The sequence below is a fragment of the Mastigoproctus giganteus genome, chromosome 13 (assembly GCF_048544385.1).
Source record: "Mastigoproctus giganteus isolate SK-2022 chromosome 13, ASM4854438v1, whole genome shotgun sequence".
Taxonomy (NCBI): domain Eukaryota; kingdom Metazoa; phylum Arthropoda; class Arachnida; order Uropygi; family Thelyphonidae; genus Mastigoproctus; species Mastigoproctus giganteus.
In genome coordinates, this window is record NC_143587.1 from 49,157,426 (window position 1) to 49,171,572 (window position 14,147).

General features: G+C 39.3%; 1 protein-coding gene across 1 annotated transcript in view; it reads left to right on the top strand.

Moving 5' to 3' along the window:
* sha (shavenoid) overlaps positions 1 to 7,958 on the top strand; it is a 71,396-nt gene extending 63,438 nt beyond the window's left edge. The window contains exons 6-8 of the mRNA XM_090388156.1: positions 2,288 to 2,496; positions 3,254 to 3,337; positions 5,786 to 7,958. Coding sequence (XP_090244282.1) covers positions 2,288 to 2,496; positions 3,254 to 3,337; positions 5,786 to 7,846 — 2,354 coding nt within the window. The 3' untranslated portion in view covers positions 7,847 to 7,958. The remainder of the gene's footprint in view (positions 1 to 2,287; positions 2,497 to 3,253; positions 3,338 to 5,785) is intronic.
* Positions 7,959 to 14,147: the final 6,189 nt, after the last annotated feature.

The window sequence follows — 14,147 nt, forward strand, 5'->3', positions numbered from 1 at the left end:
CTCTCTTAGTGAGCCAATACCTTCAGAGGATTGGGGACAGGGTGTAGCTTGTATGGAATTGTTTACCAAAATCCGATTATCTCAATCTAGGTAGGAGAGTTTCCATCCGCAGTCCTTTTCCATAAACACGAGTCCGTATCAGATCATGAACTGATTTGCATAAATCTATAATTTGAGATAGAAATTTGTACCATTCGTCCATTACTAAGACCCATTAAAATGAATGTCTCACTAGGGCCGACCCTAAAATTTGCGGGACCCTGTTCAAGAATTACTTTAACAGGGAGAATAGAGTGGTTGAGTGGGAGAAGACAAGAGGATGGTAATCAATGGGAGCTGCTCTTCGTGGACTAATGTTATTAGTGGAGTCCCACAGGGTTCGGTATTGGGTCCACTGTTGTTTTGTATATTTATCAATGATATTGATGAAGGCAGGCAGGGTTGTTAATGATAGTAGTGACAGTGTGTTACTGCAACAGGATCTAGAAAATTTGGGCAGATGGGCTGAGAAGTGGTAAGTGAAGTTTAACATTGAAAAATGCAAAGTATTGCATATGGGTAGAAGTAACCCAAGAGGAACGTACCAACTATGTGGTACGTTCTGAGCAGTTTTCTGAGCAATGCAGACAGGCTGCCAGGGCAGGTCATGGGGTGTTGTCAATGATATACAGGAATTTTGTTAGCAGGGAAACGGAGATGATTGTCCCTCTGTATAAAGCAATGGTCAGGCCACGCCTTGAGTACTGCGTGCAGGTCTGGAGGCCTCATTTTAGGAAGGATGTAGATTTGCTTGAGCATGTACAGAGAAGGGCAACAAGATTGGTGAGGGGAATGAGGGGATCCTCTTACCAGGAGAGGCTTAAGTTCTGCAAATTGCAGCAGCTGGAGACTAGGCACCTGCGAGGTGATCTGATTGAGGTGTATTAAGGCCTTGAATTGGTTGAGCACCCTGAATTCTGATGGAATTCTTCCACTTGTTCAGATTACGAACCTAAGGGGACATAAATTGAGGAGAGACAGATGTAGAATAGATGTGCAGAAATTTGCCTTTAGCCATCGGGTGGTTAATTGCTGGAACAAACTTCCATCTGTCGTTGTGGAAGTTGATAGGTTAAATAAATTTAAGGAGGAACTGAACAAATATTTAGAGGGGATTGTTTTGTATTTTTTTTTTTTTTTTTTTTTTTGTCTAATGCTGCATAAGCTTTATAAGCTTGCGAAAGCAAGCTCATACGCTTGCTTTCTTGCTTCACATGCCACTACTACTACTTGCGTGGTCCTGTTCAAGGATTACTTGCGGGCCCTGTTTGTTGTTTCCTTATCTCCAGAAGTTAAAAACAATACAGATATTATTGAAAGTGAGTATAACATAAAAATTAAACTTTTAAATAACGTCCTATGTTCGATATTAAACGAAACATACTCATTGAGAATGAAGTATACGCTCTACTTCTAGCAATTTTCAAGTCGATTGCGCAAGCGCTATTGGAGTGAATGTAATGTGGGTAACTAGACATTAAGACGGCGGTAGGTTCGTTGATAGAAATGAGGAAAAGACACGGATGATATTATTATTTAGACTATTGAGCGCGGGGCCCTATTCGACAACCAAGTGAACGTGCTTGTGGCCGGCCCTGTGTCTAACTGATGTTTTATTATAATCTAATAAAAAGTTTCTGATTTGTTTACATTTTTGTGTTTGTCCCTTAGCTTTTGAGCACTAGTGTATTTAGATCACTATTCTATATATAGAAACTTGGATGTGCTTGTATAAATAGCTAGTAAAGTCAACTCATCTGAGTTGACTTCTGTAGGTTCATTTTGGCATTTACCCAGCCCAGATATATCCCAAGGTTGGATTGTCTCTTTGTATGATTGTGTTGGCTTTGGTTATGCAATGCGATGAGAAGAGGAGTTTTATGTTGTCCGCATATTTTGTGAATTGTAAGTTATAATGAAGGGTTATAATGCTTTTTCAAAGAGTAAACCTGAGAAAAATCCTATTTATAGGACACCACATGAGCTATTGATGTCAGCCTTGAAATATTTGAGTTAGAGAAGGTTATCTTGTAAATTTAACTTCCGTTATCAAAACATTCTCCTAGGGGGTCTTTTCTAGATCGCAATATAGTATGACAAAGAATAAGAAGACCAATGGAAATTTGAAAATTCAAATTCTGTCGTACATAGTATCCAAAATAAGCATTTTTTTCTCCTTATACTGTATATGTTCTTTTTCTACATACATTATTTTATTAAAATGCGTGTTTTTTGTTATTTTCAATAGGATCAGAAAGCTATTTCAGTCAGATGTCATTGAGTAAGAGGCAAGACATTCTAATCATCGGGCTGTGCCTTGGAATTATGGGTGTTGTGTACATTATGGGACTGCTTATCTATGTCAAAGTACGTCGTTCCAAGAGATGTATTGTGAACAGATTACCTGAGTATGGAAATCTGCGTTCTGGTCAAGATACTTTTCAAGCACATTGCAAGGTTGGTTACGCTAATGATCAATATTCTTGGTAACAATCTAAAGGAAATCTGGGATTACAGAAGGCAGCTGGTTGGTGGAAAGAAAACTGGAATTTTCACAATCGAATAACTGTTCTTCGGACCATAACAAATATATGCTGATATAAGTTTGCATTTTTCCATTTATCTACCCGTATGAATAACAAAATTCAACAGCTGTTGGTTTTTAACGCAGATATTCACATCTTCACGTATCATTACCCTCTCACTCCCGCAAAAAAGATCAGAGCTCAGTTATTGGGGTTGAAGATGCCTATAGGAACAGGAAGCATGCACTGTTGTACAACAGCTGCACAACAGTGCATGAAAGCCCATTCACTTCCAGCAGAGGAGCAAGCAATTACTCTATAATTGCTGTTCATTGGTGGTCAACCAGAATTATGTATTCTATGATAACTGGACCATCGTGGCCCTTGCTCACTCATCGAGCAATGCACCACTTTCCACTAACCATATTGTCTGTCATGTCTTTCTTCACAAAGACAACACTATTCCCCACTATTTTTATGACTTATATAGTTTTAAAAATTATTATATTTAACCATTGTTTACTCTTAAAAGTAAGAGGGAAAGTGTAACGTGTTTTTAAATAGTGCCCCATTTTGTGTGGAAATTTAATACTTTTCTGTTTTTTTCCTCTCCTTTTCGTACCGTATGTTGTCTGTTATTTAGCTCAGTAAACTAGAAACTAATAAAATGTTCCTTTTGATGCTTTCAGAGGGATGTGAATAACTTTCAAAATGAAAAGGACTCAAGGAACTCTTGCGATACTACCTCTTCAGAAGATGTAAACAGACAAAAGGTAAATTCGATTTTTACAATATATTTTAAAATGATGTACTATAATTTCATTCGTGAATAAAATGGACTTGTAATTATAACTTATTTTAATTACTCAATACTCTGCTATAATCTGTTATACAGAAATATTATTTACTCCTATACGCAAGTGAACACGCCGACATTGAGTACGCAATAATATAACTTTACCATCTGCTTTGAGGTGTAGATTATTGAACACAAGAGTCCAAGCTCATCTTAAAACTTGGTGCAGGCATTTCTCTTTTAGCGGCTAAGGTTTTTCTCAGTAATGCTTTCCATAACAAGCCCGTCTCATCAACATTATAAACGTTTTCTTTCTCATAATTTGCTTAACTGAAGCAAACTTACTTTTCAAAGGACACCCCTGCCGATTTGTCTGTAGAAATTTTCTCCCCTTGAATAGTTCACGTATATCGTGTCTCATTTTAAAGTTTTTCAGCCAACCTGTACTTGCCTTAAATTCTTCATTACCTCTTAATTTTCGATTAAAATCCAATGCTTTCTCACACAACATTGGGCCAGACACTGGTTCACCTAAACTTCGCTCTGTAGAAAACAAAAAAATAAAGTGAGTGCACTCTCTAAAGCGGCATTTTCAGGCTTCGACATCGTCTTTTTTCCTGCTTGATCCTCCTTCACTATCCGTAATCGACACAAATTCTGTTATAGCATTGGAATTTTTTTTGATGTCGTTAATATTTATGATGAACTACGTGTCCCTGCTTCTGACATTGTTGACTTTGTTTAATAATGCCAGAAGAAGTGTTGTATATTATATAATAAACTGGAAGTAAGGACTGTACTCTCGCTGGCTCTGTTGGGATGGTGCAAGCCTGTTATTCAATGAAAAGGTGGAGAGGGAATAAAGGAGTATTCTGATTTCCAATCTAAGTAGTCTGTTCCTGGTTGGTGGATAGACTTGGTTTGCTGAATTTTGGTTAGCCACCGTTTAACGGTGGGCTAACCAAAATTCAGCAAACCAAGGGAGAAAAAGACGAACATAGTTAATCAAATCCCCCCCTCCAGTACTTCATAGATCCGTGTTCACTGCAAATATGAAGGATAATGCTCTGAATGTACAGCAAGCATCTTCAACCTTTTAGGAGAGGGCTGTTATGAAAATTCATTTAAAAGCCATGCACCGCACCACTTAAAATTTTTGAAATTAAACAGATTAGTGGTCTGCACATAACAGTTGCTGGTTGAAGGTCCCCACTGATTTGTCTTATGTAGTTAGCTAATAAATAATTCTGGCAGTATTTTTTTTAAAGTCGAAATGAGTCGAAATCGCGTCCTCTGTGATAGTTTAGTGTGAATACATTATCTGTCTACTCGTTCGGGGAGTTTAGATTCGATTCCTGTCGAAGATTGGAGGAATGTCTAAAGGCCTCTTCAATCGAGATAATTATTCAATCTTAAGCGGAGAGAGTAAGATTTTCTAGATTTTTCAGCCTGCACATAATGACAGCAGTTGTTGCAGAGTTTTAGGCGCATCAAACTTATTATTATTATTATTATTAGCCATATGGTGCAAGGAAGCCTGAGGCTTATGCTGCACCAGGCAAAAAAAAATTTTCTGAATTACCCAAAGAGAGAGCGGTAGAAGGGAATCACCAAGAAAGAGAAGAATGATGATATCCAGCTCAGGACCCTGAGTGTGCCAAGCCCATACTCACCAGATGTGAGCCCCTGGGGATAAAAATGCTCTGTTGCGCCGTATGTAACATGTCTGTTAATTTAGTGTGTATATTCTGTGGTCGATTTGTTGTTTGCTGGACGAAAAACCTGAATTTCCGGGAGAAAAAGCCATGCTACCTTCGACTGAGATCGATTAACTCAGCCACGTTGTGAAAAAGCCACATAAAAATTCCTCGCATCATTGACGAAGATTCGAACTCAGGTATTTACCACCCGGTATGGGGGAGAACGGTGATTATATCAACTGTGCTACCCAAGAGGATCGCACTTAACGAAAATCGCCCATGAACAGACTCTTCTCACATCCATATAATCTTACAGACAGATCATATTGATCTGATTGACAAGTTTCGACTCCATTAAAATAAAATAATTTGTTGGACGTTATTGAGAGTTATTTGTAATTGAATCAGTAATAGCAATATTATACAGGGTGGTTATAAAGTCTTATTCCATTTTTAATAATTAATAAGTCGAAAACTAAAGATCATTTTGAAAAAAAAAAGTTTCAGAATTGTCGGATAACGCTTAAAAGTATTTTTTTCATCGACCCTCTAATTCTCCTGTCCCACAGTCATTCTTTCTTATAACGAAAGCAAAAAGCTAGTTTGTTTATTGGAATAAATAAATTGCTTAGCCACTGGTGACCAAATTTTGAACTAATTTTTTATTTAAAAAAAAAATAATAAATAAAATAACAAATATCTAATGGAAGATTTATGTTTTTCAGATGCTTACGGAAGGATCATCAAGTAATTTGTTTAGGTTTCGCAACCACAGTCAACAAGAAGAGGAGGACCTTTTGCAATACAGCATTACTCAACAGGGTAACCAACGCTTTCAGAAATTGATATACGAAGGCGAAGACAGCCTGCTGGTATATCCTAGTCGTGGAAGATTAAAGTTTAATCTTGGCCCAGAATATTTTCAACCGGATATGCTTCTAGCACCACCTCCTGCTGCTATTGAATTTTTACTGAGACTCCGAGAGTCTGTAGCATGTGCTAGAAGGCGTGTTCGCAGTTATCGATACCATCCTACTTTAGCCACTATTCCTGAGGAAGCATTCCTTAATCACAAAAAACCAGACAAAAGCAATTTAGTGGGAAACATTAAAGACATGGAGGAAATTCTTTGGCATATCATATCAGTATCAGAGAATGTTGACAATAAGCGAGCTGAGACTGTGATGAGTCCTTTTACAGAAACAATGATGGTGGAACCATTTATAACTCCTCCACAACCCCCTCCTAGGAGATTCAGGGGTAGGCGAAAAGCGAGAAAATTTTCCCGACGAGCCGAATCCATTTATCAAAAAAATTCACAAAAAAAATTAGCCACTGATGTGACTGAAAACGCATTTGCTGAAGGGCCTAGAAGTTATGAAGAAACTGATGGTGAATTCAAGGACACTTTGTCCAAATTTGACGTGTTTCGTCTTGATCTTTACGAGAAACTTCATCAACAACACATTTCTAAAATTTTGCCTTGCGATGACCGTCTTCCAGTATTGGAAGCAAAAGAAGGCATGGAAAGCGATGACTTTGATCCCGTTTTCAATGAAATTTCTGAATCGGAAGGAGGAAACCATATTGCCAATAAAGATGCTGATATATCAGAAGTTGAGTTTACCATAGCTCCTAAGATATCCAGACGAGAATTAATAAACAAACTTGAAGATGATGATCCGGCCCATTTAAGGATGGAGCTGACTTCTGGATATACAGCTGGTTATTCTTATGACAATGCGCAGTGCTCCAGTTGGGTTACCAAGGAATTAATGCCTAGATTAACATCTGGTGAACAAACTTTCGGGTATAAATTAAAATCTGATAACGAGGGTGACAATGGGAAGAAACTATTCACTGTGAAAAATGTCCTAACTTGTAAATGTGGATTGAAAGCCTTCTGTCTGCTAGCTTACTTTAGGGATTTAGTTCTTCCTATGAGTCAGACTTTCTCCAATGCTGACACCAAATACGGGCATGGTATCAACCTCAAAGAATTAAACAGTGAAAATTCTCACGATGAGGATATTGCTAGTCATAGTGAAAATAACAGCGAATCACAAGAAAAGATGGTTTTAAATTGTGGGAGTTTCAATAATTGTAATTCGTTGCGTTTTCTAAGTCCAGAGTTATTGAGCGTCCTCGAACAATACGCGAGCACGTTGACAATCGAACAAATATCAGAATTCATTAATAATGGACAGTCAGAAAGTGAAGAAGAAATCACTGAATCGGAATCTCTCGAGACCGATAGTCCACAAGAAGCGACTGAGAGTAGCGAAGATGATGTGCAAGCTCGTAATCCCTCAGGAATAACAAATACCACTTCAGTTATCAAACAGTTTGACGTCACATCTGATGCTGAAAGTATGGTGAATCATTGCAAAGAAGAAACAAATGGCTCGCAGCAAAACCAGAAGACAAATGCGACAACAGAGGGAGCCTTAGCGATTGAAGGTAGCTGGAGTATCCGGGCAAGAAAAAACTTGGACCTCACAGAAAATCTGAGATCAGCCGACTGGCAACATGTTTGTAAAAAGTTCAAATTTCTGGAAAATGGTGATGTGCTAAAACCTGACAACGGATTTGAAGAATATCCAAATGATTTAGAAAATGGGGACGTGGAGGACCTTACTGGGCGCCAAAATGGATTTATTAATGGAACTCATTGCTCTGATGTGAGTCTAAAATTCACCCAAAAATCACCAAATATTTCACAAAAGAAGTCGGAACTGTTATGCAATCAGACTCAGGAATCTTCACCTATACTCAAAGTTAATTAAAGCTCTCCGCAGTTAGTAATGAAGAACTAGGCGTAACAGATTTTTCTAGCACGCAATAAATGTTCATGAATACTAACACGGACAAAAAAAAAAGAAAAGAACAAAGTACTAACTAAACGCTAACAAACTGGATTTCTTTACCAAATGTTATACAAATTTTTCAGTATTATATTAGACTGAAAATAGAAGTCTATCAGTCCAGTCGGCAACCATTGATTGTGTATATGTGTGATGTGTGTGTGTGTATGCATTTGTTTGTACATTATGTTAATAAAATACCCTTTTGAAAAGAACACACCTGTGTTTTCTAAACACTTGATTTTAAGGGCAGGTCCTATCTTCATAATTTGAGGTGTTACAGCCGGGAGCGGTCCCAGGATTTTCGAAGGTGCTAAACCAGAATTTCTAAGGTGTAAACCAAGGAGGTGTTAGACCAGTGTCTCTGGGAACCATCAAACTTTAATCATCATGTAGTAATAAAAAAATCCAAGTACTTTGATTATAAGGGGACTATAGCCCCTTTATCCTCTACCTGGGACTGACTCCAGTTACAGTGATAACGTATATAGTTGTTACAAGGGCAAATTCAACCCTCGTGGTTAGCGAGAAAACGGTCAAGAGAGGACAAAAATTAATCAATTGCTGTTTGGAATTTGAAATTTATCTTCTACAAATCAATGTTATGTTATGTTGTTATTTTATTTATTTATTTTTAATCTTTTTCAAAGAGTGTAGAATGACTATCTAATACCTTCCCAATTAATGCATCCTCCACTAAGAACTTAAGATTAATTAAAACCCTACAAACAGACAAATACACACCAAAACTAAAAAAGCGCATGAAATCCCCGGATGCTCAAGAGAACACAAAGGGGAGTTGAGTTTATAACTAACGTTGAGGCAGCTAAGGCTATGAGATGTTAGTAGTAAGGTTTGTCCATTTTAGAGATTAAAAAATAGGCATTTTGTGAGAGATCAAATTAAACCTTACTATTATTAAAAATTCTTGCGTACGATGAGGATGATATTATCCAGGGAAGAATTGCCACACAGCAGGTGGACGTGAAGTTAGGGACACCCGGCGGCTGGGTTGTTATAGTCAGGGCCGGTGCTATCATTAGGCCAACCAGCAGCCGCCTAGAGCGCAGACCTCAGAGGGGCGCAGTACTGACCTCAGTCTATACTTCCCCAGCGTCCCCAGACTTCCCTTGGAGTCTGGGGGCGCTGACTTCATGATTTGCTCAGGGCGCCAGTCGCTGGCGGCTAATCTAGCACCGGCCCTGGTTATGGTTGCTCCGGTTCGTTATGGTTATGATTGCAGTGATCACGTGAGGCCATTTGGTGATTGGAGCAGGAAGTGGCAAAATTTATAGCTTCGCCAATGACATTATCCTAAGCAAAAGCAAAAATCACGACTTCGGGAAAGTACAAAGAAATATACAGGGTGTGGTACAAACGTTTAGGGGAGGTAGGTAACATCTAAAGGAATGTGAATCGCATAGGAACCCATAACCGGAAACGTCACGGGAAAGTAGTAGCAGAGGCACAAGAAGCAGAAATGACACAAGACATTGTTAATATTATGTCAAATATTTATTTGACATATTAACAATGGAGTACGAGATGGATGCATTTCATGATGTTACAACAGATGCTCGAAGGTTCCACCATGAGACGCGATGCATGCGTGAGACCGACGCAGCATGGATTGGCGGACACGGTCGAACACACCTGGAGTTTCTTTGACAGTAGCAGCAGCGCAGCCGAGTCTCGCCACAAGATCCATTTCCGTCTCCACAGGCGATTCATACACGATAGATTTGAGGGTCCCCCACAGAAAGAAATCAAGGCTCGATAAATCAGGTGAGCGCGGGGGCCAGGCAACGGGTCTACCACGGCCAATCCATCGACACCCAAAACCCCTGTTCAAATGGTCACGAACACACCTTCCATAATGGGCAGGCGCCCCGTCATGTCGAAAAATGTTTCGAAAAATGTTGCGTCTCACATTTGCTGGAACATCATCAAGTAACCCTGGTAGAACTTAGAACTTGTTCAAGAAAGATCCGATATTTAGCGGAGTCCGTGCGGGATGGTATGGGCCGACTAAGCAGTCACCGACCACACCTACCCACACATTTATTGGGAAGCGATGCTGTGCCGCATGGGGGCGCACACCATGTGGGTTGTCGTGAGCCCACACATGAGCATTGTGCTGATTGAATAAGCCTTCCCTTCCCGAGTGAAGTAAGCCTCATCCGTGAACAAAATATAGGCTGGAAAATTCAAGTCTTGAACACTTTCTTGGAGAAACCACTGCGCAAAAACCACACGTGCAGGTGATCTTGGAGGAGCAGTAACTGAACCCTTTGTAGATGAAAGGGGTGTAAAGAATCGTCGTGCCAGACACGCTGTACACTGCAATGAGACACTCCTAAGGCAGAGGCAACGGCACGTGTGCTGCTAGTAGGATTATTCTGGACGGCATTCAACATACTTTCTTCCATGGCGGGAGTTCGCGTGGTCTGCCTGCACTACTCCTGTTACCTCTAAATAACCCATAATCGCACAAATTTTGATGCACGCGCGCAAGCAAACCGTGGTCCGGTACATGTCTGTCTGGGAAGCGTTCTCCATAAATTCATTGTGCGGCTCGTCCATTGCCCTCTGCTAATCCATACAATAGGTGCATGTCTGCCAGCTCACAGTTCGTATATCGATGCATGCTCTTCGTGCGGCAACTACCGCGCCGTCTACCGACTTACGGTGACGTTTCCGGTTATGGGTTCCTATGCGATACACATTCCTTTAGATGTTACCTACCTCCCCTTAACGTTCGTGCCAATATTTTTGAGACACCCTGTAGAATCCAAGAATATCAAGATAAAGGGAAATCTAAGAATTTTATCGAATGTCGGATTCTTGCTTTAAAATTTCAATTAATTCTCGTTTAAAAATGTCAAGGTTGTAAACCAGAACCCACCTTTGCTTCAAATACGGTGCATTTTCAATATCCACAATTATCATTATTGGTGTCTTTCTTTCTACCTCTCTCCCTCTTCCAATTATATCTGTTATGAAATTAAGCTCCTCACGAAATGTCGTCTCAGTTATCGTTTCATTTACTTTTTTCATTCTTCATATTTCACAAAAGAAAAGACTCGTATTAATCAGTATTAATCAATAACTAAATTTATATCTACAGACCATAGTACTGTTGTTAAAATAATTGTAATGAAGGGACACTATTAGCCCAATGGTAGACGATGCCGAACCATAAATGTGATGTATCTAAATTTAATCCCCCCGCCAAAAAAAAATCGCGAAAGTCGCTTCATTGTACCCACTTCCACGAAGATCGACGTAATAGCGTATCAGAGAGTGGCACCATCTCGTGTCGTCACTTCCAATAAGTACCTACCACCTACCGTTAGATTAAAAAAAAAAAAAAAAAAATAGCCAAAGCTAAACAGGCCCGCCTCCACAGCTGGATGAAGTTATTCTTGTTGGAGTTTAAAGTGCAGAAACAACTGCGATCATAATCCGCCGAATATATTATGTCTGCAAATTGCGTGTGTTCTGTGCTTGAGTTGCCTGCCGTTCGGATGAAAAACTCGAATTTCGGGGTTTAACTTACTAACCAACTAACTCAACAATGTTGTAAAAAAGCCCATAAGAATTCCTCATGCCATCGACGGCATTTAAACTCAGGTATTTTCCGCAGGTGTCAGGAGGACGGTAATACTACCAACTGTGCTATTGCGATGGAAAACTTGTTGAAAACAGCAAATAGAAATATTGAACATACTGCATCAAGGTTCAGGATAGTCACTTGTGTTCAGGCTTTAGGCAGAGGGATCAGTTCGAAAAGTACTGTCGCCGGAGGAAAACAGTGGAGCAAGTGTAGCGTCCTCCATATGGCTACTATAAGGGAAGAGCAAAATCATTCAGGCAACAACTGGAAGTGCTTCCTATGCAACTGTGCTAGTGACCACCCAGGAATGGAACAAAACCCAACAAATGAATATTGTAGTTTTATATTGTAATTTTAAATGTTTTTCACCAACCTTATGTAGAAATAAAACACAAAGAAAACGAAAACTGGAATCTTGGTAACTATGTATTTATAATAAATTATATTTGTCTGTATTTACAATAAATTATATTTAACTTTACAACTAAAATATATGAAATATACATATAAAATATACATTAAAATATACTGGGTTAAGAACAATAAAATACATTAAAATATACTAAATTAAAATCGATAAAACCAAAGCTTTCGAAGGCTCCTGCCTTCTTCTTCAGCGGTATCAAGCGGTAATGAAGTGGAGCAGTGAAATAAATATGTTCGCCACGCGAGCATACTACGAAGTAACGAAGCTAGAGACCTGTATGGCAATGTACAGGGTGAAATTGCACACCAAGTAGTTGTAACAGTTCTCAACCGTTCAGGTCATCAAACAGCAAATAGCAGACAAGAGGTGAAGGAGGGCAACTGACCCAAGACCAGAAGGCACTCAGAAGTTGTAGGGCAACCTGAAGTACAGCGAAATTAGCCATAACAGCCATATCCCCTGGATAGACCTATAATGGAAGAAAACCAAGGATACAGAAGAAATGAAAGAATGGGACATTCAGGACATTTCCGGCGGCTCTTGTGGATATGTGGGTAGCACAGTTAGTATAATCACCGTCCTTTCCATACCGGGTGGCAAGGAACTGAGTTCGAATCTCGTCGATGATGCATGGAATTTTTATGGTCTTTTTTCATAACGTGACTGAATTAGTCGGTGTCAGGCGAGGGTGGCATGGCTTCCCCATCCTCCGGGAAATTCGGGTTTCTAATCCAGCTAACAGCAAATCGACCACAGAACACGCATTTACAGACAGTATGCACGGAGCAATATGGCCTTAGTCGCTGAAGCTCCTTAAACCCTACCACTACAATCTCAAGTTACTGCCAAATACGGAATGGAATGTCAGAGAGAAAGCAGGCTATGCAGTACGCTATCCACGAGAGCATGTTATGGCTAAGTGCTTAACATTAAAACAAATTACTATTACCTTATCCTATTAGCTATGAGTTTATGACTCCTTAACACAAACATAATGTACAAATTTGTATAATGTATTTCCAAAAGCATCTGAAAACCCCTGGAATTTGGAGAAAAATTAACCATATCTGCCATTCATATGTCAGAGGGTGTAAATGAAACTATTCAAACTAAAAGTAAGCAGATCAATTAAAAATAGTGGATGGATCGAGGAGCTGAGCTTAGCGACTTCCAACAGGAAATAATCATAGAATACCACATTAGCAATCACTCCGTTCGTGCTATTCCAACAACAAAAATGCAACACCCTGCTTCAACGTAATGTAATCATGAAATGGAAACGGCACAGTCAGGGCCATCGCACCATAATATGTCGCTTGAGTCAAGACCAGGAAATACCATCTGAGACAACAAAGACCTCTACATTGTTGACAAAAATGTAGTTTTTTTTTTTTTTTTTTTTTCGTTTTTAGTTAGCAAGTAAAGCAAGTTTTAAGTTTCTCTAAAAGCCAAAGTAATCATATAATTTAAATCATATAATTTAAAATGATACAAAAATATCATTTGATGAATTAATTTCTTCAGAATATACTAACTATTCAACCCCCAATAAAATATACACTTACAAAACCAAACCAAACTATTATATTAAGGTCACTCGGTAAGTTATTATATATACCCATGTGTATTGTGTCTGTAAATTGCGTGTGTTCTCTGGTCGATTTGCCTGTTTTGCTGTACGAAAAATCCCAGTTTCTGGCGAAAACCTTGCCATCTACACCTGAGACTGACTAACTCAGCCACGGAGTGAAAAAAAAGCCCATTAAAGTTCCTCGCGTCATCGACTGGATTCGAACCCAGGTCTTTTCCACCTAGTGTGGGAAAGACAGTGAAAATACCATTATGCTACCCGCTCAGACAAAATCACATACACACAAAACTATGGGTCCTCACCTCAAGCAGGACCCATAGCATTACACACGAGTATTCTGAATTGATTTTTACTCAAACCTGCAAGCCATTACATTATCTAAAGGCTGTTATTTTTTATGAACAATTTTCCACCGAACAATATCTCTGCATCTCAACTCAAAGTTCAGCTTTGCCTACTGTCTGGTTACCTGCAGACAGCAAGCACAGCCACGCACAGAAGGGCAAATCACAAAAAGAAATTATGCAAGATGTACCTTCTTCTACGTGGCTGCCTTCAGGTTTCAGTTCTTTTTACAGTTGACGTTTCG